General features: G+C 38.7%; 2 protein-coding genes across 3 annotated transcripts; both read right to left on the bottom strand.

Moving 5' to 3' along the window:
- Nucleotides 1–1,711: 1,711 nt before the first annotated feature.
- rpn2 (ribophorin II) lies at nucleotides 1,712–13,594 on the bottom strand. Of its 2 annotated transcripts, XM_084727442.1 has the most exons (18): nucleotides 13,472–13,594; nucleotides 12,953–13,146; nucleotides 12,707–12,802; nucleotides 11,441–11,616; nucleotides 11,265–11,340; nucleotides 10,997–11,131; nucleotides 10,706–10,882; nucleotides 10,488–10,606; nucleotides 9,079–9,184; nucleotides 8,746–8,837; nucleotides 8,536–8,650; nucleotides 8,162–8,356; nucleotides 7,983–8,069; nucleotides 7,774–7,869; nucleotides 6,650–6,725; nucleotides 4,990–5,119; nucleotides 4,326–4,423; nucleotides 1,712–2,372 (listed from the first exon to the last, which is right to left on the bottom strand). In XM_084727442.1, exons 1-17 carry the CDS (start codon nucleotides 13,482–13,484, stop codon nucleotides 4,372–4,374), a joined length of 1,935 nt encoding a protein of 644 aa, XP_084583568.1. In that variant the 5' UTR covers nucleotides 13,485–13,594; the 3' UTR covers nucleotides 1,712–2,372; nucleotides 4,326–4,371. The 2 variants fall into 2 exon arrangements, with proteins under 2 accessions (XP_084583568.1, XP_084583575.1); XM_084727449.1 differs by lacking the exon at nucleotides 4,326–4,423.
- A 652-nt stretch (nucleotides 13,595–14,246) lies between these two features.
- mybl2b (MYB proto-oncogene like 2b) lies at nucleotides 14,247–24,204 on the bottom strand. Its single transcript, XM_084727460.1, has 15 exons — nucleotides 23,937–24,204; nucleotides 23,374–23,470; nucleotides 23,188–23,259; nucleotides 22,985–23,077; nucleotides 22,065–22,285; nucleotides 21,279–21,411; nucleotides 21,128–21,187; nucleotides 20,780–20,995; nucleotides 19,078–19,350; nucleotides 18,848–18,990; nucleotides 18,333–18,432; nucleotides 18,128–18,238; nucleotides 16,113–16,229; nucleotides 15,893–16,024; nucleotides 14,247–15,791 (listed from the first exon to the last, which is right to left on the bottom strand). The coding sequence occupies exons 1-15, from the start codon at nucleotides 23,954–23,956 to the stop codon at nucleotides 15,663–15,665; spliced, it is 1,917 nt and encodes a 638-aa protein (XP_084583586.1). The 5' UTR covers nucleotides 23,957–24,204; the 3' UTR covers nucleotides 14,247–15,662.
- Between the last annotated feature and the right edge of the window lie 301 nt (nucleotides 24,205–24,505).

Below are 24,505 nucleotides of genomic sequence, written 5' to 3'. Positions count from 1 at the left end.
CTTCAAAAAAGTATGTGTATAACATAAAAGGGCTGAGTGATATGGCTTATAAATGATATCTCAGCATTTTTAGGCTATACCTTGATATACACATTTCCTCTAAAATATCATACTGTAAATTCTTTAAAGTTAAAAAAAATCTTTAGGTACCATTCACTAAGTTTAACACTGAAAAACATATCTCACCTGTGATATCAGGACTGCGTAGGTGTGGTTTGACCAGAATCCAACATCATCAGCTTGTGAATCAAATGTGTTGAATCCTGATTGGTGCACAGAGGTATGTGATGTCACATTTTCCAGCTGAGGTCCAACTACTTCAAACCAGTGAAAAAATAGCACAGAGAAAAAACAAGTAGAATCTCTTCAGAAAAAAACGAAAACTGGCCCAAGTTATGAAACAGCAAACTACGTCACTCGTAGTAAAAAGCTGACTGAGAAAATGTGTTCTCAGTGTGTAAGGTGCGTCACAGCTCCTACACACAGGTGTTTTTGCTTGTATAGCCTGATTAGACCTCTTCTCATGACTGTGTGAGCGCTTACAGATAAAGCTGAGTTTTTTCTCTCACTCTCTTGTCAGTTTTGTGGCACCTGTTTTGGTGGGGACCCCTAATAAACCTTTCTCACAGCAGGTATGTGTCACATCAGGAAAAGTGCAGGTATAATTGATAAAATTAAAAAAGATATTCATGCATTCCAATTAGTTTTAGGGTTCTGGTGACATGCTGACTCACTGGAGTTTAAGTGAAACTGTGTAACTTTTAAATAAAGTTTTTTACTGTAGCATCACTTGATCAGGTGTGATGAGTAGTTTGTAATTGCTAAAATTAGCTATTTTTAGATAGACATATTGTTTAACAAGTCAGTTTACTAACTTTATGACTCTTCTTTATGTATGCTACCATTACACCATGTTTTAGTAGACAACATCCTGTAAAGTAGGGTTTTTTCAGGCTATGGACCTCCTAGCTAATAGAGAGACAAAGTAGGGAACTCCTACTATATATAAACATACATTAAATTAAATATTGCTGCACAAAGTGGGACCTGTGGGCCAAAGTTGGTGCACCACAAGGATCATGTTGGCATTCTAGATTAAAAAGTAATTTTAAAAATAGTAATATTAATCACCTCTTATGCTACATTATTCTTTGTGAAGTAAAAATGCAATTTAATTACACAATATCCCCAATTAGTATTTATTATGGTTCACTTTTGGGTAACAATGCAGCCATGTTACATATCATAGCTTTACACACTGCACATGTACTGGTTACTCCATGCCACTCAATACTGGTCATACAGAGATTTTTCCTAATGGGGCTACGAAACACAAAAATCTCCTTGTGTGTGCAAGAATGTATTCTAAATAAAGATTCATTAGCTTTTAGAATGATATCTTCTCATGACTAACCTTTCTCAGAAGCTCAGCAAGGAAAGATGATTTCAGGAAACAAAAAGAATTTCAAGTGTTTTCAAGTGTTAGATATTTTTACTTAGACTAAGAGTCAGAAAGCTTTTTCCTCTACTGAGTCAACAGTTAGATAGCAAGAGATTCTCCTGTGTCTCCCCAGTGTCTGTTTTCCACTCAGCCTTCACCGTTTCAATCCCTCCAAAAGAAACACTTAAGATATAATCGATCTTGAAGAAAAAAACAGGACTTACTGGGGTGAGTGCTCTTCTCTACTAAATAAAGACAATAAACCTGGCGTCACCTCAGATTCTTTATTTCCTCTTCTTCATTACAAAAACATTATATCCTCAAATTGCCCATATTTCTTTATTAACCATTTTTCTTGGGGACGCAAACGCTGTATCAAACAGGAGACTACCGCTCCTCCGGACACACACCTGATGCACCAAACAGGCAGCACACTGGCATAGTTAGTAACAATCAAAGTATCAGTGCTACTGCCAGTGGTTTTTAATCAGCTGAAATTCATTGACTAACAGCTTCTGTTAAGAGGTGAAATGGGCACTGAGCGACAACAGAGAGGAATGTACAAAAACAAAACCACAAATCAACCAAGAAACCACAAATAAAAATCCCAGCTCACTTAGAAAACACTGGCATGTTGGACAATAAGAAAACAAATCTCACAGGAAGATGAAGTGCAATGATCAGTAGCTTTACAGCCCTCGGTAGGGGTTTCTGTCAGCGAGTGTTTGTCCTCGGAGACGCTGTGATATCAATTTTCTTCCATTTGGCAACACAGACAAACTGCATGTTTAAACTGTCGACTGGATTCTTGAACTGCCAACGCCATGTTTAAAAGTCTGATTTGATGCATCGTTGAATGACTCCTTGGAAACAAAAAATGAGCTTCTTCATCGTCTTCTTTTAATTTTCTTGCCTTTATTTTTTCTCAATTCTGCGGTGGAGAGAAGAAAAAAAGCAAACATTAGTTATAACAAAGATGAGGTGAATGAAAAGCTCTGTGGTATTATTTCACACCCGGTCTTTAATTGCTCATGTACAGGGTTGATCATGCATTTCAATGTGCACCCTTCAAGAACAAACAGAATGAATCTAGGCAAGAACACAGGGGAGTTCTCATGACAAATGTTTAAGACCCTGTTTACACCTGGTATTAACATGCATCCTGGGTGATCCAATCACAAGTGGACAGTGAACTGTACTCACGCCAGAGTACAGGTGTGAATGAACCCATGACGCATTGAGATCTGATCACTCAGACCACGTTTGTTTAGCAATGTGTACACAAATGTGTCCTGGGCCACATTTTTTTTTGCTTTTCTCTTGGCACTTTGGGCCGCGCTTAATCAAACTGCAGCATTTCTATTACCACTGTGAACGCGTTGAGTTGTGCCACGGATGTTGTGACGTATCTAATGGAGATGCAAATCCTTGCTGTGCTGTGCTGACATGTCAAACCGAGTCAAGTCAAGCCAGCACATTTGTAGAGAAAAGGAGTAATTGAAGGACTGCCTACTCAAATGACGTCCTGTGAGTACACACGAAACACGAGGTGATTTGCATTTGGTTCACTGCAATGCAAATTATATGTCTGGGCTCTCTCACCTCTCAGGATAAGCAGCAGATGTTTGTGAACACACCGGTAACAGCAATATTCTCAGACTCCCCTTTAAATATCACACAATTTTGAGGGTTGTTGAGTGAGGAGAGACTTTGCCCCAGCATCATCATTTGCTCCTTCTTGTTATATTAACATTAAATGCAATACATTAAACTAGCACAGCTATATTGGTATTGGCATACATGTTGTCTGATGTAGACTGTCTTTTTTTCATGTATATTTGATGTTTTTTCTTAATTTATGATGTTCTGTTTTTTATTGATAATTAATAAATTCTAAATGAGTAAAAATACCAGTGAAAGTTTACAGTTTCAGTGCCCTGGTGTCATTTTGGATTTTACATATACATAAATTAAGAACATCAGCTGATATTTTGTTAATGGATATTTTTTTACTCTCTAATATTTGTATCTGCCCCAAAAATTGAGTACTGATTGAGCTATTAAGTCTTTTCTTATCAGTAGCAACAATGTTGTTATTGAGTTATGAAATACTTAAACTTTGTGAAACGCTGTCTACGACAATTTCTTAATAATTTAAGCCTTCTTGTGTATTTGGCAACTGTTGTATATTAAGATATGTCTTCTTATGTATAAAGAAGTTTGTCTGAATGTGTTGGTTACTGATGTTAACTTGCCAGGGGGCTGAACTATTTTGAAAAAAATATCTAATTATATCTTATTCTCATAAAAATGATTAAGCTTAAGCCTGTACAACATGACGTGCAGGCCAGAACACCTCTGTGGCATGAAAACATTTAAAATGTTACTTTGACACATTTTGCCTGTAACGAATATTGTGCCTCTTGATTTGAAAATAACAGCAGTTCATACTGGGATTCCTATAAAATTTAAATTCATTGTTCAGCCATAGCTGCTGCTTAAAAAAAACGCAAATGTGTAAACTGATGTACATGCAGTTGTGATCAGGTCACCCAGGATGCACGTTAATAGCAGGTGTAAACAGATCTGTAAGATCTGGACGATGCATACTTTGACTCATGAACACAAAACATGTCACTCAAACGTAATGGGAATAACCAGGACCGATGGGTGTTAGACCATGATGGAGGGATTATCAAAGTGCTGGTAAGACTATCGGGTCTAATGATCATGGTGAGATGAGTGAGAGGCAAACCAGGAGGGAGGGCGGCAAGTACATGTGAACACTCTGGAGTTAGAATGAGTGAGCACTACACACAGCCATGCACGCTGCCAGCCATGATGGAAAATGCACTGTGGATGCAGTCTGTGAGGATGCCCTTACTTTAGCCTGGAAGCACGACCGACTCATTTGTTACAAATGGGGGGCTTTATCGTAGGCTCCTATACTTTGCCAACCTACTACTTTGTTCTGCGGCAATCCTGAAAGAGGAGTAAAGAGACAGCGAGGTGTGGATAGAGGGGTTAAAAAGACACAGGCACCAGCTGCAAGGAGACAGAGACTAGCAGGAAAGAAAGGGAAAAAAATCCTGACATCTGTGGAATCATTAATTGCAATATTCTACTTGCTTAAAAGGGTTAAATGGGCTGTCGTAAGAGCAAGAAGTAAAAGTGAACAATTACAGCGTGACGTCGTGAGGCAGTGACACAGGCTACAAATTGCTCACTTTGGCCCTTTTGAGAGCTCTACATATTGATGGTGAAGAAATTGCCCACTTAGATCAGCGCTCTTGCAGAACTTGCTGCCGCGCTTCTCTCCAGGTCCAAGTACGTATGAGCTCTCCTCCTGGCAGAGAGGCTGGCATTGATATCAGCCTCTGGGGATCAGCTGACGAGCTACTGATACAGAATATGCACTTTTCCTCAGGTTTAAGGCTAAGAACTACCAAAGGGCCTCAAAGCACCCGAGTCCTCATCGTCTGAATGGGGCTGGGGGCTTTAAGGACTCTCTAGGAACCATTTGTGCCCGGCACCATCGGGAGACGTACCTCTTCACTGCTTTCTGGGCCAGCATGCGGTTCCCGGCGAGGAAAGTTACACCGCCAATAATCGCCAGGTACTTCAGGGTTTGGAACATGTTCAGGTGGGTCCAGTAGACGTACATCAGGCCCAGCATGGCTGAAATGAAACAACCGAATAGGTGTGAACATTAACAGCTGCTGGGATATAACACACTTCTGAATACACTATCAAGATATTTAAATGTAATATAACGTAATAAATGTAATATAATAAGATTTATTATGGTATGTTTTCAATAATGTGTCACTCCATATGAGAAAACAGGGAGACATTTTCATTAATACATTTCTACATTTTTGTATCAGAATTTTGAATGAACACACACATTTAAAATATAGACCCAATCTGGATAAAAGATTGTACTCTCAAAGCTCACAGGAAACTCTTCATGGAAAGGAAGCTTCCTGTTGGAAGATACCTAAGATGCATAAATATAAAAGTCAATAATATAATTATCGTGAGAGGCCTACATAAACACCCAAATTGATCAAACTATTACTTTTGATTTTGATGATTTTTCAAAAGTCTTTTATACAGGCTCAGGGAACTCTTTCAGCCTTGGTCCTGGCCACACAATTCAAGTAATTAAATTAACATTTTACTTTGTTTTGTATTTCAACTACAACTTTGTAATCTTAATAGGAAACACTACAGGGAAATAGGCTAAAATACTGAACTAGTTTTTAGATTTGCATAAATTTACAAAACATTACTATAAAGCCAAGTTCAACATTCTTCTTTAATTTTGTTGATGTATTAGCATCAGTGGCTTTTACGGAGAGAATTTTGGATGTCAGAAAATACTGTCAATAGCCATGAAAAAAAGCCATGTTTTTAGGAATAAAATATGATAAACATCAGGCTATGAATCATATATGAACATGTAAACATATACATGTAAAATATTTCAGAATATAGACAGGAATAAAACTGGACAGTTTGGTGTTTGTAAGCGCTACTGAAGCAGAAGTTTCTGACTCAGAGTATGAGGGGGAAAAAAACTAATTTTGAGGAAAGGGCCCTTTAAAGACATCATTTGTAAGATTCGGTTTTGCAAGACACTAGTCATGGATGTCACCATGAAACTTCCCTAGTTAATTTCTTACATTAAGGCAATAATTGTTTGTACACAAGCTTTCTGAAATTGTATATTTAAATTTTCAATGACTTGTGTAGTGTCTCAACTTAATAGAATATTTGTGGAATTACATTTATAGTGTGTTCTGTATATTAATAATCTTATTTATATCGACTTGAACCCCTTTTTAATATGTTATAAAATATTACAATTTGAATATGCGTAGGGAATAAAAACAGACATTAATTCCCTTTTCTTTTGCAGATTTTCTGAAAATACAGTTGGAAACTTGGATGGAAACTTGGTTGTGATCTCCACAAAACTGACTAAATGTTTGAGAGCTGCTGGGATTGGGGGGATTTTTCATGATGAGATTTTATTTGTGGAATTTCATGAATAATGCATGAATGAAATTAATTATGATAATGCACAATGTGACACACGGTCATTACTGCAATTCACTTATCTTCTTGAACAACAGGAGATGAAGAGGCTGTAAAACAATCACACGTGTGATAAGCATTTCAGTTTCACAGACGGGGACTAACCTGCATGTCCTAGATGGAACAGAATGGTGCTGGGAGAGAAGCTGAAGTTGGAGATGTTGGCGCCGAGCTTAAACCACTACAGACGAGAGGGGGAATAAAAGACAATGTCATTTTCATCCCCTGCAAGAGCTGCAAACAAAAGGGCTGAAAACTTGTTTACCACCCAACACACAATGCACTGATCCACTGCAACAATAACTATTACTCAGCACTGCAAATGCCAGGGAAAAAAATACACCATAGCTTTTGTGATTTTAAATTAAAACAAGCATTATGTTCACACAGTACTGAGCCTCATTCACTGTGTACGAAGGCTTCCTGCTGAAGAGCTTTTTCTGGGAAATAAACTGACCACTGCTCAAACAACAACAATAACTAAGCTGAACACTCGATTAAAAAAGCTTTTGATTAATAGTGGAAGTAGGTTAGTTTTTGGGTGTGCCTTTAAATAAGATGAATGGTTTCCACATTATTTCCATAAATACGTTGTTTGACAGTTAAGCTGATGGACAAAAAATAAACAGATCAAATCATTAAGAGTGCGCCAATCAACGGCTGATCACCAATTGCTAGAAACAGTATTGGCAGGTGTGGATCACAGGGTCTATTTGAGGCCCTTTATTTATCATGTAGCATTACTTATTTATTTAAACACTCTTAACAATATTGTGTCTTAAGTATCAAACAGCTTGAAAATGATCAGCGGTACCTGTATTCTAATTATACAAGAATATGGTATCTTGTCAGCTCAAAACTATAAGTAAGGAAAAATTGTAATAATTGGTTGAGGTAAAGAACATTTGTCAAAATACGTTTGTCTGAAATGTTTTAAAAAACCAAAGAGACAGTATAACAGAAGCATTCAAATTCACCTCTTGCTCTTGAGTGAATTTTAGACCATCATTACAGAATTCAATAAATTAATATTTAAAGCCTTTCAAAATAAAATTTAATTGTATAATAATTATGGATGTTAATTTTGGACCTGGCTGCTTTGTCATCGGCTCTTGTAATTGGCAAAATATTTTGAACAAATACTGGCCAATAAAAAACGGTTGCCAATCAATTAAAACCACCCATAGAAAACAGGAAACATTTTGCACAGTTTGAAGTTAGGATATTACCAGGATGAGCAGGAGCAGGAAGGGAGACAGGATGAGTGCGGTGAAGGTGTTGGAAACCACAGTGGGAGGCTTCTTCTCCGGTTCCCTGAATAAGTGCTGCACAGACAAGAGGAGATTTTAAACTGTTGGACTGACAGCTGCTGCAGGCTGTTTGCTTTCCCAGCAGCATGTAGTAATTCTGATGTAAGTGAGGAGTACATGAGTTTTACCTGGATCTCTGGTTTGGGTACATAAAGAGTCTTGGGCTGGATGGTAGCAGGGGCCTCCTCATCCACAAACTTCAGAACAACATCAGCCTTTTAAAAGATTACAACTCAGTTTTAGAGCTTAACATCAACCTCACACATCAGTAAATTAATCTCGTTACCAAGCCTGAACAGAGACTCACCACATTCCACAAGATGGGATTCTCCAAGGTGGCGTCCCCAACGATGAGGTAGAGGGAGTAAGTCCCGGAGATGGAGTCAAACTCTGATTTGCGTTCTGCTGTGTCCAACTCAAACTTGTACAGATTCTTGCTGTCGGGTTCAGCCACAAACACCACCTCTTGGCCAGTTTTCTGGTTGTGCAGCCGGACAAAAGTCTGAGAAAGAGAAAATTAATAGGTCTTAATCTCACACAGGACTACGAGCTCATTTTTCCTGAACTGGTCACAGTGGTTGGCTGTTGTAAAGTATAACCGTTGTATTACCACAAAAGTGACTATGAAAGCCGATGAAGTCAGTAACAGCAAACAGATTTTGTTCTACCCTGATTACTTACTTGATGAGGGGTGAGCTCCACTCCAGTGTTGACATCAACCAGCTGGAAGGACATGGCAAAGTTTTGGTGGCTGTCTGCTGTGAAGGAGGTCTTGGCTTTGGAAGGGTAGTCCACCCTGCGTCATTTAAAAGACAAAAGTATTCAGTATTCAATTGTCGTGCTACTTAAGGTCAGGGAGAAGGGACTCAACTCTCAGACTGGTTTCCTAACCTGCTGGTCTTTGTGCCGATGCTCTGATCCTTATCCACCACAGAGAGGTCCATGTTAGTGACAGCCACCTCAGTGGACACCTTCACTTTAAGCTACAGGTGGACAAAGTCACAACACAAAGTTACATCAAGTAATAGCAGCAGACAAACAGTGACTATAATCATATTCAAATAGGCTGCAGCCATAATCTCCCATTTCTGACCAAATAGCACATTCACATCTGCATCACTTTCTCCAACACATGTATGAAAATCACTATGTAACCAAAGAGCCACTGGCGATGTATTCCATTCAAGTTACATGTGATGTCTCCCATACTGCCCACCACCTCACCTCGACATGATTGGCGACAAGCCGGCTATCTCCAGTCACTGCGATGGTAAACTGGTAATATCCACTGGCTGGCTGGTTGGACATGAAGTTCAGTTCAAAGACGCCACTGGAAATGAGGAAAAAAGAATAATAGTATATATTCAATCAAAACCAGGGAGTACTGATGAAGACATATTGATTGAAAGAGAAATAAATTCATAATTAGTTCTGTTTTGATTTGATCAGAACATCACAAGTTTGATATTTTTTAACATTTAAAGATAAATTGTATACCAAGGCAAAATCTTTGCTAATGGCAAAAAAAGAAAAATGAAAATAAAGCATCCCACAATCAGTAATCTGTAAAGTGGTTATAAAACTCAGTACACACTCTCTTAAGTCAGTCTTTTTCTCATTTTGACATTCAGATAAAATCAAACAAATATTATCAGAAGGTAGATGTCGTCTCTCTAGCACCAAACAGGAAGCAGCAAACCAGATAGTTACATTGGTAACCACCAAAAAAAACCCTCTTCAAATACCGCCTCACATATGATAGACAGTGGATTAATAGTGTAGAATCCATGTTTATGTTTGAGTGTATCGATCCACCAACCAGCACTTATTTTAGTGAGAAGAAAACTTATTATTCAAACGGCTCATTTCTTACTCCCATGGTCTTCTCCAACTCACTTAGTGTTGCTAATCAACAGAGGCTGGTAGTGAGTTTAGGCACAAAATCCAAAATGAGAAGTTTGTACAGAAATGGTTTACCTTAATGGATTATATTGATACAGAATTGACAAGTAGACTGTTGAAATACGATGCTTTTTAGCATCTGTTTCAATCATGTGTTTTTACAGACATGTAAGAAATTGTTAAAAGTACATATTTTTTCAAGGGAGTTTGTCATAAAATCTTCACAAGAGAGTGCAGGGAGCTATTGTTTCATTCAAACTACTAATATGTGCATTTTTAATGTTTTGTCACCACTACAGAAACACTAGGCAGTTGCTCAAGTCACTGCTGAAAGTACCACATACAATAAAAAATGAATATTTTATATATAATAGTAAATAAACTGGGTTTTACAGTGAGAGTGCATCTTTACTAGTCATGAGTGAAGGCTCTGTATGGCAGGTAATGGCACTTTCAGGTGTTATTAAATGAAAAATTACCTGTCATAATAATCTTGCAGAACTTGTAACTGTTGGCTACACAAACCAAATGTGCTTGGTTAAACATAATCTAAATAGAGAACAATTACATTTGGGTGATGTTATCGTTTGCTTTAACACTTGGAACATTCTGTGTGCTGAGCAATGAGGTTAAAAAAAGCTCAGGTGTACATATGTTTTCCAACTTTTGGGATAAGTTTCAAGTTGTGGAAGTAACGTAAAGCTAACACTTATCTCTCTAATAATACATACTCATTAAGTGTGAATGGTGCTTGGCTGAGAATGATGCTCTTGGAGGCGACAGCGTAAGCAGACTCCACCAGCACGTTGGCTGAGGCCAGAGGTTGAGACATGACATCAGTAACGAGCAGCTGTGAATCAGACAGAGAAACCACGTCATGATGAGATGATGATTGAAAAAAACACATGCAGAGGACTGTAGCTAGGTTCACATGCAACTACATCTGCACCTGCAGGGTTGGCTGGCTGTGGGACACTGTGGCTGGGCCCTGAGCGCTGACAATGACCGGCACATGGAAGCGATTGTTGGAGAGAGCAGCGGCAGCACTCGCCACACTGAAGGCCTCAGCCAGAGAGTCCCAGGACTTCTTGCTGAAGATGGAGTTCACCAGCTGGATGACCTGGTCCTATGGGGAGAACACATCTTCCATCAGTTTCAGAGAAAAAAAAAAACAAAAAAAAAACATGCACATACAGAAAAGCCAAAATCTGAACTAACACCTGCCAGACAGAAACCATACCTCCTTCAGCGGGGGCTCCATGTCCACATGATCTGACAGGGAATAAGCAGCAGTCACAAACATGGCAGTCGCCTCAAGTCCCTCCTCAAACTGAAGGTAGATGCCACCAAGATCATCCAAACGAGCTGTCAGATCCTGAGTGGATAAAGCAAAACATGTCTTAAAACTTTATTCTGCAAAAACAAAAATCTCTGTACATAATTAAGAGTCTTGCTCTAAGTTAGAGCACAATGACACAGCACCACCTGGTGGAGGTTAAAGAGCTCACCTCAATTTCCTCCAAAATGCCTCCAAGTTCTGCCTGCTTGGACAAGCGGGCGGCTGTTTGCAGAGCTAAAGTGATCCTGTCCAGAAAGAACATACATTTGTTGTTAACTAGACTGCTCAAATCATTTGCTTATAACCACTGCAGAACCCTCTCAAACCAACACAACTAACACTTACGCCATAACATTGTCCTCCTTGTTGATGCGGCCTGTCAGGGCACCCACAACTTCCTGGGAAGCCAGAGGAAGACCCAGAGAGCTGATTGCACTCACGGCACGATGGATCTGAGTCATGGTGGAATCTTCACTGACTGCTGCCAGGAGGATGTCACGGGTTTCATTGGACACAGGGATCTGTGAAGTAAGCAGAATCTCACATTAACAGTTTGTTACTATTAGGTTTGCATTATAGTTCAGCATGATCCACTTTGCCATGTTAGTGTTCAGGTCGAACTGATTATGTAGTATATAATTACTGCACAAGGACTGGGGGATTTCCAAGTTATATGGAAACCAACTGAATATTTGTCATTATGAGATGTTATGGCAAATTAAAAATTCGCCTTCATAGTCACATATGACATACTAAATATCTCTAGAGTGCTGCATGCTAGAGACTTTTTCCACTTTTTTGTGCAGGATACTGTTGTGCTGCTGTCATGAGGGCTGTGGTGCGATTGTATCCCGAAATGCTTCAAACACATTGCAATCCAGCCTTGAACTGCAGTGTCCTTTTGTAAAGTTTATGAAAATAATTCATAAAGATATATCCAACACCAAATGTCTTCTTCCATGATTAATTATCCATCTTTCAGTGTTCAAAACAGTTATTGTTGTTGTAAGCAACCCACTTGCAATTCAATGACGGCTTCGACTGAGTCTGTCAAGTCTGTGTTCCTGATTTGTTCACCTGTCAGAGGCCGTGTTTCTGACTGTGCATGTATGTGGCAGCTTTGATCTCAAGTGCATTGTGTGATGGAATAAAACAAAACTGGCATTCTTTATAGATCACATTTTTATATTTTCTAAAGTTGCATCAGGCCTAAGCTTTATTTTATTTACTGATTTAATATTAAGCTTTAGAAGAAAAAATTACTTGAATGGTTGCTGTGAGAAATAAAAACAAGATGTGTCACTCAGTTTGTGTTGTCCTATTTCAGTATTACTGGTCCAGTCCAGTCTTTGGTGCAATAGCAATCAGTTTTTGCACATTGTCCAAACCCTATAATCTACTATAATTCTAATCATATTGCAGAGTTTTAACATCTTGACCATGATGTAGTTATGTGTATTTCAAACACCCCAACAAAATGATTTATTTTGAGAAAAATGTCCTCTAAATAATGCAAAAACATTATTTTTCCAATTACACATTTATCTACTCCAACAATGTTTTTCAATGTAATGAATGACAGTGGGAGAGATAAGAGCAATATTCTCATACCTCACATCCTGAAATGGCCTGACTGGTCTCAGCAGCAAAGAACAGAGAGTCAATACTAGTGGGGTCGAGCTGGGATTTGATGAACTGACACGCTGCCTACAAACAGAAACACACAATCTTAAGTCAAAGACCAACATTTCATATGCAATGTATTATTTAGATATCTTAAATGTAACAAATGCTTAATGCAAGAATCCATTGTTCTATATCAGGATTACTGACAGCATAATGGAATAATTTTCTTACCTGGTGATCGGGAAAATTTGCTCCGAGTTTGGTGAGGCCAACAACAGAGTAGTATGCGGACTCCAGGTCAGTGAATTGTTGGCTCAGGAGGCTCTGCAGCCGAGCCACATCCGACAGGGAAAGGTAGTGTGCTGGGGTGACCGCCTGAGCTCCAGAGAGAGCCAGGCTGAGGAGGAGGAACAGCCCGAACAGCCCTGAGGACACAGTCACACAAGTTAACCTACCGCCTGGTTTATTTATTACCACAGAGCAGACGAAACAATACATTTTTACAATTCACTCTATCTTGTGACGATATTCATTCATTGAGAAAACACTCGCTCGTTCATTGCAGGTTTAATGTTAGCTAACGAGCCGAGCTAGCTCTCGACACTAGGAAGCAACACACTGCACGCGCCGTGTGCTGTTTTTATTCACTAATTCTAAAACTAGCATTTCCTTTACAGCATACAAAATATAAACAACACAAAAATATAATATCTAACGTTATATTCAACGTTTAAGCAGTAATTTACTTACTAGACCGGTCCATGTCTTGCAGTCTAATGCAGCGTCACCAAAACCGAGGAGTACTTCCGGTGTCTCGAGAGCGAGCTGTCATTACAGGAGTCATATCCGGTTAGACATTTGACATTTCAAAATAAAGGTTTTTTTAAGTACACGTAGGCAAATCTGTGGAAGCGTTCTCAAAATGAGTTAGTATCTCAGTGTGTCTCAAAATATAGTAACTTATATATATATATAAAAAAGGGGGGGTGTTAGTATCTCTAAATGAGTTAAAAAAAAATTAAGAAACCCTTTCAAAATGAGTTTGCATCTCAATATAATGATAAAATATCTCAAAATGAGAAACTTTGACAAAATATTGAATTGGTATCTCAAAATAGTAATTTACTTTTTCTCAGAGACAAAGGTGGTCATTTTTAAAACATAAATTAACAAATTTTTATAGTTCCTCATTATTTAGAAGCAGAAATGGGGTTCCATACAAATTCTCACTATATACTGCTTAATTATGATTATGTAATTACAAATGTAATACCAACTTATTGGCATAACTACTACGTTAATTAAAGAGCAATAGCGTGTTTTATATGATAAACTACAGTAATTACAATGCAAACCATTTAGGATGTGTGCAACACCTCAGACCCATATTTGTGATCCATATAAAAATGCTCCTAGAAGGTTCTGAATTTAATTGCATTTAATCATAGCAGGTAAACTGCAAATGGATGATCAAAAACTTTTACCATCTCTGAATATTACTGATAAAGATTTTCATACACTTAGATCCAGGCAGTGTTTCACTTTATTTTATGAACAGATATTCAAAACCTGAAACAATTTTGACCATTTGCTAAAATGAAATGTGTAACCATAAACTATTCTGTAACACAGACAATCCTGCTAGTTCTTCCTCACCTGTGTTAAGCTCATCATTTCATTTAGCTGAACTGTTTTAAACACAAATCTGGTTGAAATGAAACCTGTTATAAAACCACAACTAGTCAAATGTTAAATGAAAGGTTTACATTTGATTGGCAGTACAGTACTGAGCCGCTTTGTGCTGCAGTGGCACAATCAGGAGGAAAATGTTTATTGAACATATTGGCATTTTATTAAAATTTATTAACAAAATGTAGTAAGATAAAGTCGAAACATCCAACACTAAATATTTACAAACAGTGCCAAATAACATAATACCCTTGCCATCGAAGCTGGTGCGGCATCCGTGCCCCCACTACATCTCAACCTCTCTCTTTGTTGGATCTCAGTATTTATCTGCCTCCATGGATTACTGATTTGTGCTGCAGTTATTACATTTCCAGCAGATGTTCAATTTATCTCACATGGGGCCCACACGTTTAATGTGTGGTGAGATGTATAATATAAATCTATATACATGCTACGCAGACCTTACAACAAGACAAATTTCACTCAACAAATCCCTCGTCTCTAAATGCACTACTGATCAACCTGTCTGAATTTATTCCATATTTAAGTTATACAACAGAACTTTAGATATGGAAGTGTAACCTGAGTGTTTGTACTCTTCACAATTTAAAAAAATGGTTACATTAGAGACATTATGCAATGTAAAACCATGTCTTTTCAGTGATAGAAGTATAGAGTCGTGATTTTTCAATTACTAGAACCCGACCGATATATCTGTTGGCCGATATTATCGGGTAATATTGACCTACAACAACTATATGTTGTCAGATACAAACCAATGAGATATATGCCTTTTTATAAGTGAACATAATGCAGATTGTTATGTTATTTTGGACAATAAAGTTTCTTTATTGCCGATATACTAATATCAGAATGTTTATGCTCCTTAATATCAGCATCGGCCCCAAAAATCCAGTATCAGTCGGGCTCAAAATTTTACATTCATTTTTTTTTCCAAAAACTTCTTTAAATTACAACAATACAATGAAATGTGATTCATTCATTTCCTTTTCAAGCCTTTCAGACAAGGCCACTGAAGTGAGACTAAATCTAAAAGCGCCATTCTCTCTTAAATTACTGACAGGGCTGTATATTGTCAGTGTTTTGATTGCTAATGACTTCTTCATCTGTTCAAAAACTGGACTAAACCTACATACAGTACGACATGGTCTTTTCTCCACCACAAATAACAACAGCAAAAAGTAAGAGGGAAAAACAGCAACATCGAGTTGTGCATGTGTATTTTGGCGTCTCAGGACAGAATCAGAGCCCGGCTGGGAGCGTGAGATTTCAGTGAGCGAAGGTAGCGTCTTGCTTTCTCTGTCATTATGAGCTGGTCTTTAGTTTGGCCACAAACAACCGCCTCCCATTCTTTTGACATCTGAGGAGAGAAACAAAAAAACATCATAGTACAATCAGGTTAAAGAAGAGAAGCCTTGTTAAAATATTCTCATTCCTTTTAGGTTAAAAGGTGGAACTTACTGGAATCGGTGGCACCGTGCTGGGAAATATGGCACTGTCACTAGGTCCCAAAAGGAATCCCTGATCCAAAATATTTTCATGCTGCTTACTGCAAAATGATGAGGAGTTGATAGAAACTAGCACAGGTTCTTCCTGTGACCAAAAAAAGGAGGATGAAAAGAATTAGGATGCTTCAAATCTGGAGACAGACAGGCTAATAACACATTTCCATCTTGTTTACCTTGATGCTGTGTTTGGATTCAGTTTTGATGGATTTGCGTTTGGATGTTGGCATCACTTGGCAGTCCATGACGTCTAGGGCCAATGATTTTCGCACTTTCTTCATAGGGGGTCGATGCTGGGGATAAATAAAAAAGCGATAACAATAGGTCCAGGCAAAAAAGGCCAGCATTGAGCTATGTTCTGTTTCATCAAGGTTCTAGTGTGGAAGCTAAAACATATTAGTTCAAAGCGTTGTTGAACGGCGGTGGCAGCAGAAGCTAAGAAATATGCAGTTGGGGGATGTGAGTGAACTCCGGATTTCACACCTGCTGGGAAACAGTGGAGGACTGTCATTGTAATGCACGGCTACGAGGTGTGAATTTGTGAACATGACGCAGTGTGGAGCTGAAAAACAGCGAGTGCTCAACGTTCTCAGGCACTCAAACTTTCAGATTACAATTTACAGTAGTAGTTTAACAGATACACACATACTTGAGTTCTAACAGGTACTTGATCACAAGCAAACTGTCATATAAATGTTTGAGGACAGGTCACACTTTCCCTACTCTTCATTATTTTGTGTAACAAATCTATCTTGTACTAAACACTAAAATGCACCATAACAGCAAGCCTAACCCTGGCATGACATCTGGACTTGGTGCTGTTATGATAGCTTCTGTAATATGATACAACATCTGATTCAGGGTTTCAATTTATTAACACTCAAAAAACTACATTTCCCATTAATTCTGTCCCCTGCTGCAGTATACAATTCAATTGACCTCAGTCTGGTGACATTTTACACTAAAGTGACCGAAGTGGTCATTTTGACAGTTTTCAAATGACTCAGTGCAATAACTTGGTTGAATAAGAAAACACAATGGTGTTAGTACCTGACTTGTACTGTGTCTGTATTTTCATTTAAAATGTTTCTGTGTTAAATAGTTTGTCTGCATTAAAATATAAATAATTCAACTAAACTGTCCTGATCAATAGAATAATTAAAGTAGTTTTGGACAAATAAAAAATACACAAAAATGACAAATTATTATAATACATATTATATTACACTGTATGCTTGTAAATGCATTTATGTTTTAGATCAGCTTGTTTCCAGTCTTTCCCGTAGGCTATGATTACTTTCTGTGATGGTTTTCAGAGAAAATTTGTTATAAAGGATCAAATCAAATATCATAATTTTACATAATATGTTTCTTTCTTGTTATGAATCTGAATTTCTAGATTAATCTAAAATTTGGATCAGATCACTGCTGGTAACTGCCTTACAGTAAAATACTGCTGATATGCCATCATTATGGTTTACTATATGTGATGGCATGCATACTGATAAATACACCACTATACAAATTTTATATTTTGGTTTTATACTTCTCAAGACACATGGAGTGAACTGCATTCAATAATGTTCAGCAAGGTTATGCTGATTTTTAGTAACCTGCATGATTACAAATTTCAATTTTGAATGATTACGTATTACGTTGGCTCTCGATGATCTAGTATGTATAAATGGCATATATTTAATAGGGGTTAAAGAGTTAATATAGTGGAGCTGAGGTGGCGCAGGTGAGCACTTTTAGGTTCCTGGCAATCAACATCACAGAGAACCTGTAATGGACATCACACAGTTCCACTCTGGAAAAAGGCTTAGAAACAGCTGTATTTCTTCAAGAAGCTTAAGAAGGCAAAATTGCGCCATGTTCCTGTTAACTTATGCAGAGGAGCGTTTGAGCAGCCTAACAGGAAAGATCACAAACTGACATGAGAAATGTATAATCAAGGACAGGAAAACTCTACAGCTGCTCACTAAAACAAGCCAGAACAACACTGGTAACCAACTACTGAGCATCAGTGATATCAGGGAGGAGGGGTGCCTGCACAGAGCCCAAATACAGCACAGTCAATCAATCAATCAAAGACGGATCCACAACTAAATCTCGTTTTATAGCCTTGCTGTTAAATGTCAAATGAAGCATCACTGTATCCTTCTAACTCTTTAAGTTGACTTGTAGTTACCATTGTTTTGCGTCTTTGCTCAGGCGGAGTGGAGCGTACAACAACCAAGTCAATCCCAGCGTCTCTCAGGATGACCTCGTTTATATCGTCCTCAAGGTTTGGCGTCTGAGGCTAAGATTATAAAGCAGAAAAACAGTGTTAATGCAGCACTGACAACACAACAAACTGAGCTTATTGCTTTTCACTGACAGTCATAGATGCTCACCAGGGGCTGCAGAGGACCGTACTTCTCCATGGCGTTTTTGAACGGCGTTGGAGTTCGTGGGGTCGCACAGAGCTCGGACTTGTGGTTGGGTGTAACAAACCTACGTGAAAATGAAATGTGAAAGAAAGACTCCAAATCAAATTCAAATACAGTACAAAGTCAGAATCCTTTTTAACACCTAATCAAATCTTTTTAGGTTTACTTTAATAAATTTGCAAATATGTGAAATATTAAATTCATCTGACACATTCAATGAGCAGCCTGCACATCACGAGCAACACACTCCAAATATTGAAGATTGTCATTCACAACTATGAAATTGATCAGATTCAAATATTGTACAATATGAATCAAACTTTAACTTAAACTGAGATGATCAGCTGGTCTATGCTAATAAAAAAAAGAGGGAGGGGACATCGCAGGTTTGATAAGAGTCTTGTTAGCATCGTTGCTTAATGAATCCAGACATTTTGCTGATTAGAAAGTGGAACCAACCCTTGTTACAAACCACTCACACTGATTTCTCCTTCTGAGTGTGGGGGGTCTTGTCCCGCTGTAGCGGCGTAGTAACAATGGCTTTCTGGCTGCACACTGGTGTGGATGTTAGGGACGGGTTCTCCAGGTCATGAGTGTCCTGTTTGGTCCACAGGTTGAGGAACTGGAAACACAGGTCAGTTAGTGGACCATGTCATGTGACATCATGAGAGCAGCACCAAAGTCCGAGTGACAGGGTTAATCAGCTTACTTGAGATGGAGAAAAGGGCAAGATTTTGACAGGAGTGCTCTTCGGAGTCATGGAGTTATTGGCATCTGGAGACAAGGCGATGCGTCTCCGGCTTCGACGGTTCAATATGGAGGGCGGTGTGACCCCTCCAGGAGAGATAGGAATGAGTTCCCCCTTACTGCTTTTGCTCAACTCCTGCAGGGCGCTACCCTCCAGACGGAACTGGTGGCGCTCTGGACTCGGACTGTCCTCAGGCAGGTCAAAGGCTGCTAGGTTGCACCAACCATCGAGGTCCTGAACAGGAGAGATATATTATTTGTTAGTAGGACATCAAGTTATTACTCTGAAATATTACAATCAGCTACACCTTTTCAAGCTTTTCTATATTTGGATAAGTAGTAAAAGGTCATAAACTTAATAAATAAATAAAATAATTTATGTTAACTGTCATGTAATGTTGTCATATGAAGCCTTACAGTAATGAAAACATTAAAATGGCACAAATGACCAAGCAGTCCTTTTTTTTGTACAAAATATGTGTAGAATTGTATGTTCAATAGCACTATTCGTAATGGATAGAAAGAGCATCAGCTACTGGATACATATTTAAAGTAAACTGCACTCAGTAGAGTGCAGATCTCAGCCAGATAATAGATGGTGAAGCACTGGCTGCAATGCTACAACAGCTAGATGAAACCTGCAAAGATTTGCAACGTTTTGAATAAAGTTTTTTGTATAGTTTAGTCTCAGTTTTCTTTGAGGTACAAAGAATAGTGTAATTGTATTGTAACGGAGCGTCCTGCATTCAACTAACTGTATAAACTTGATAAGGAATCAATAAACAAAACAGAAGGAGAAGTCCAAACTTCTCAATTTAAAAACTGCTAGCTATTTAGAACATTACAAGCAACCAGGTGGGTTAACAACAATATAAAACGTAGATAAAATTTTTAAAGAAACTCACAAAAACGGGTATTTTAAACAATTTAAACTTAGCATTGCCTATTCAGAAGTGAGTCAGCATGTCCCAGCGGAAGTGGCTTATTCAAAGGGTTAATGTTTTGGCACAGTGCTGATTAGATTGGCCCCAGTAACTAAATTTAATTCCAACAAGTAATGTGGATTTTTTTTTAGGTTTCTAACAAACCAAATTTCAAGAGGATCAGTTCAGTTACGGTTGATTTTGTAATGAAATCTGCAAATCTCCTTTGTTTACTGGTGGACCTTGAATGCTCCAATATTACAGTGGGGGTTTATTCCTCTCATATCATCCTAACTTAAGTAGGTCATGACCAGATAATCAGATATGAGATTAATTGGCAAATGCTCTGGCTCAAGATGAAAAAAACTTCTCTATGGATGTCAGTTTTGAGCCACGTCAAAGGCCAAAATGTGGCCTGCAACACATTAGGTTAGCCTTGTTTTTTAGCCTGGCAGTTGTTGATGGCTTGCGGCCCCTACCAGCCTGTTAAGAGGAGCAAGGAGTCAGCAGTCAGGATAAAACAGAGCAGCCAATAAGATAGATTTTTTTAAAAACTGTGAATCACAGTAACCACAAAAGGTTATTTTGCATAAAGTATTAGGCTGAAGGGTCAGTAAGATAAGCAGCAGACATATTTGGATTTAACAGTCACACACTCATACACACATCACGTGATCTCTTCCCAGCATAGGCCTAGTGAAGAGAATTACATGCTATCTGTAGGTTACTGCAGATACTTGCCCCATCCACCATGTCCAGCACTTCCTTCAGTGCTGGACCAGTAGGGGAAAGAAAGCCAGAGCTGTCCACCACCCAGCTGGAACAGCTCGTCTCTCCTGTGGCGTCTGCTTCAGTCTTGGGACTTAAACTCTCCTTTGGTGAGGAGGATGCAGACTTTGATGGTCCAACTTCGCTGGGACTGGCATTAACACAGGATGGGACTGGTGTTTCCTGCAACTGGCGGAAAAAAAGTAGACATCTGTGATAATACTGACATTCAAAACATGATTACTGTTGTGCAATTGTGTAATAAAGACATTCTCTCTGTAAATTGTACTGATAACCAGTCCAATGTGATTGGTTGCTTACCGAAGGAAGTGTTTTCTGCTCTGGGTCCTTGTCTGAACTGTCTTGAGAGCAACTGGGCATCTGTGTAATCAGATACAGAATTATCAATACTGTTCATACAGTTCGATGCTGCCTTCATCTCAGAGGAGAACATGACAGAATGACAGCCCACCTGCATGTCTTTATTAACACGGGCCAACAGTTCTTCAAGCTCATTTGGCCTGAAGACCTCCCCGGCATAGAAGCCCATCTCTAACTTGCGTTTGATGGTAGAATTCCAGTGATTCTTCACTGCATTATCTGTCCTGTGAATAGATATTACAGCATGAGTCCTTTGGAGAAGCAAGACACACGCAAGCTTTTTACAAAATTTAATCAGCAGCAGTAATAACAATTGTAGATGTCAATAATTGGTTTTTGGCTGGTTAGAATTCCAGGCATACATAATGTAATTTTGACTGGAGACAATTTTAAATAGAGATATTGCTGTAAGGATCTACAATTGTTCTTATGTTACACAGACATCTATCTGATTGGTCAAAACTTAATTACTTATATCTCCGCTTGGAGCTGTCACTAGTCACGAGTTGCATTTCAGATATCTACAATTACTTCTATAACTGGTCAGAATTTAATTTTAGTTATCAAAAAGCAAATTTACACAAGACATGACTTCAATGACCTACTAATCCAAAATGAATATACTAGGGTTACAGATTGTCATAGCATGATATGACACAGCACCATTTCATATGGCAACAAAATGTTATTTCTACATGTGAAAATATATTTATAACATGTCAAAACAGTTTTACAGGTATCTAAAATAACATTTTTCCATTAGCAAAAACTAAATTGTTACCAGTCAGTGAGTAATGTTAAAATGGTTTGCCATACAAGGCTTTATTTCCACAGAGAACCATGTCAATGATTTCAAATTCAGATGGAGAGTATTTACCTCCCAGGGAGCAGCTTGGCGATCTCAGCCCAGCGGTTTCCAAGCAGGCAGTGAGCCTTGTAGATAATGAGGTCCTCTTCGGCCGTCCATGACGACTTCTTCACGTTGGGATTGAGGTGGTTGTGCCAGCGCTCTCTACACTGTTTCCCCAGTCTGCCCTTCAGGTGCTTGGCCACCATTGCCCACTGTTTGTTGCCGTACACATTCACAAGCTCTATAACCTGAGGAATGAGGGGTATGCACCTGAATTACAACTCATTCATCATTCATCACAATCAGAGACAAATTTGTAACCTGCGTAGGACAGGGTGATACAGCGAAAATCAGATATTACAATATTTTTTTTTACATTTAGCGATATAAAACCATACAAAAGTTATGTATTGCTTTTGAATTTACAATATGAGTATGTTGTACACACTAATTTCTCAATACACAGGGATATTCTATTCCCTAACAAAATTCTTTAAAAAGATAGAGAACAAAGAAACCCTCAGTTTTCAAACAGTAGCCAGATGGTGGGAATTATTATACTGTGACAAATGAAAGGCCCCGAGAGATTGATGCCCTATTTTTTCCCCACCCTAAGTACATTGCCTCTGCTGGTTTGTTACAGAGGGTATTTTGCACAGATGAATACATAGATGTGTGTCTTTATATTTTGGCTTTAGGCGCAAAAAGTCTGAAAAACATTTTCAATTATATTATCATATGTATATTATTAACATGAAATCTTTCTGTCTAAATATCATAGTTATTGCCAATACCAGTACACTATGACACCCCTTGTGGATATAATGAATGAATAAAGTGGGTAAAAGCAAACAGCAGAACAACTACAAGAGTCTGGTAAGTTCTGAAATTTTTTTCACTTTACTGGTGCATCCTACCCCAGTGCTGCTAGCTTACACGTCACCTACCTTCTCATCCTCCTCTTTGGTCCAAGGACCTTTAACCAATTCTGGATCCAAGACTTTAAACCAACGGTGTTGACACTGGTGCTCAGTGTGAGTCTAAGCAAAATAAAACGAATATTAGACATTTCAAAACACTGAATGGGAGCACTGTTGACATCAAGTCACCAAGGTGCCCTTAAACAAAAATAAATGTTAATCAAACCCACTGGTATGTAGCTGGCAATATATTTCCAGTCACTGGTGCCCAGTTTTTGAACCAATGCCTTCAGCTTGTCATCCTGTAAACACAAACAAATAAGCATGTTTATATCCCCTGTACAACAGAGCCATTGTTTACTGCGACAGGGTCACAAATCAACATGCAAATCAGTAGGACAAGTCCTGGCAATCACCTCCTCTTGTGTCCACTTCACCTTCACTTTCCCACCATCTCTCTGCTCTGCCACATCAGAGTCAGTGTCTTGATGCATGGCCTCCTCTCCATCCTCACTGAGAGACAGACCAGATGTGATGATGTGCACGAAGAAAAGCTGACAGTGAAAGCAGCAGAAACTACACTCTGACCCGCCCTGTGCTGTGGCGAAAACTGGACTATCAGGTTTATTCCTAGCTGAGACTTAGCAGCTTTCTCATCTGGATGAACTATGGTTTGGCAAGATTTTAAAGCCGCTACATCGTCACACAGATTATTTAACAGCCTCGAGTTAACAGAGTGTGTGGTGCTAAATTAAATACTGAAATCTTTTTGTCGTGATTCTCCGGAAAAGGGCGGCACAGACGGGAGTCCGTGAAGTAGCCACAAGTTACAAGACTAGGTCAAAAAACAAATCTTTCACAAGAGGCAACTGAATGCCATTCATGATATAAAATTAAATGTTAACATTAAACCCGTATGTAATAAAATAAGCACTGCTAATGCTGCTCTAAATTCACATAACAAAGATTAACATCTTACCCGCGCGCCCACCAGGACATTTCCCTCTGTTTCTGTTGTTTACGGTCAGGCGGTGAGTTGTCCTGCTGCCGGGGCACGTCATGTGCATGTATATTCGGTATAATATTCCGGTGTATTCCGCACGTTTGTTTTTTTATGAAGTGGTCGGTGGTGGCGGTGGTGGTGGAGGCTCGGTGTTGCAGTAGCTTATAACCAGCTGGTGCGGACCCGCCGGCTTGTCCGCGCTCCTGGATTTCTATCTCGCGCCCTTCTCTATCGTAGAAAGCGGACGGTGACGTTGCTGCGCAGTAGTTGAGCGCGCAGGTTCATGGAGACAGATAGAATGCTTCCGGTGGGAGCTTCAAAATAAAGTCTTAAATAAAAAATGCATGTCCTGATCATATGTCAGTGGTCCAAATCAAACAAAAATGTTCAAATACCAAACGTTCATTACTCATAGGTCTTTATGTTGTCATATATCCTCTACTATGAAATAGAGTTACATGTATGTTTACAGTATAGTGACAGGCTCAATCCTGCATATTGTTATGTATAACCCCCATTTAAATAAGCATAAATTATAAATAATA

The sequence above is a fragment of the Lutjanus erythropterus genome, chromosome 2, assembly GCF_056507025.1.
Source record: "Lutjanus erythropterus isolate fLutEry1 chromosome 2, fLutEry1.hap2, whole genome shotgun sequence".
Classification (NCBI taxonomy): Eukaryota; Metazoa; Chordata; class Actinopteri; order Lutjaniformes; family Lutjanidae; genus Lutjanus; species Lutjanus erythropterus.
Note: the sequence above shows the minus strand (reverse complement) of the source record. Positions and strands in the feature narration are given on the sequence as shown.

Excerpts from the sequence above, each read along its gene's own strand:
- mybl2b (XM_084727460.1), bottom strand. The coding sequence starts at position 23,956 with ATGTCCTGGTGGGCGCGCGG. Across the intron at positions 23,471-23,936 it reads ATGTCCTGGTGGGCGCGCGG|TGAGGATGGAGAGGAGGCCA; the intron begins GTAAGATGTTAA and ends TCTGTCTCTCAG. Across the intron at positions 20,996-21,127 it reads AGCAGAAAACACTTCCTTCG|TTGCAGGAAACACCAGTCCC; the intron begins GTAAGCAACCAA and ends TTTTTCCGCCAG.
- rpn2 (XM_084727442.1), bottom strand. Across the intron at positions 12,803-12,952 it reads CAAATTTTCCCGATCACCAG|GCAGCGTGTCAGTTCATCAA; the intron begins GTAAGAAAATTA and ends TTCTGTTTGTAG. Across the intron at positions 11,341-11,440 it reads AAGGAGGACAATGTTATGGC|GATCACTTTAGCTCTGCAAA; the intron begins GTAAGTGTTAGT and ends CTTTCTGGACAG.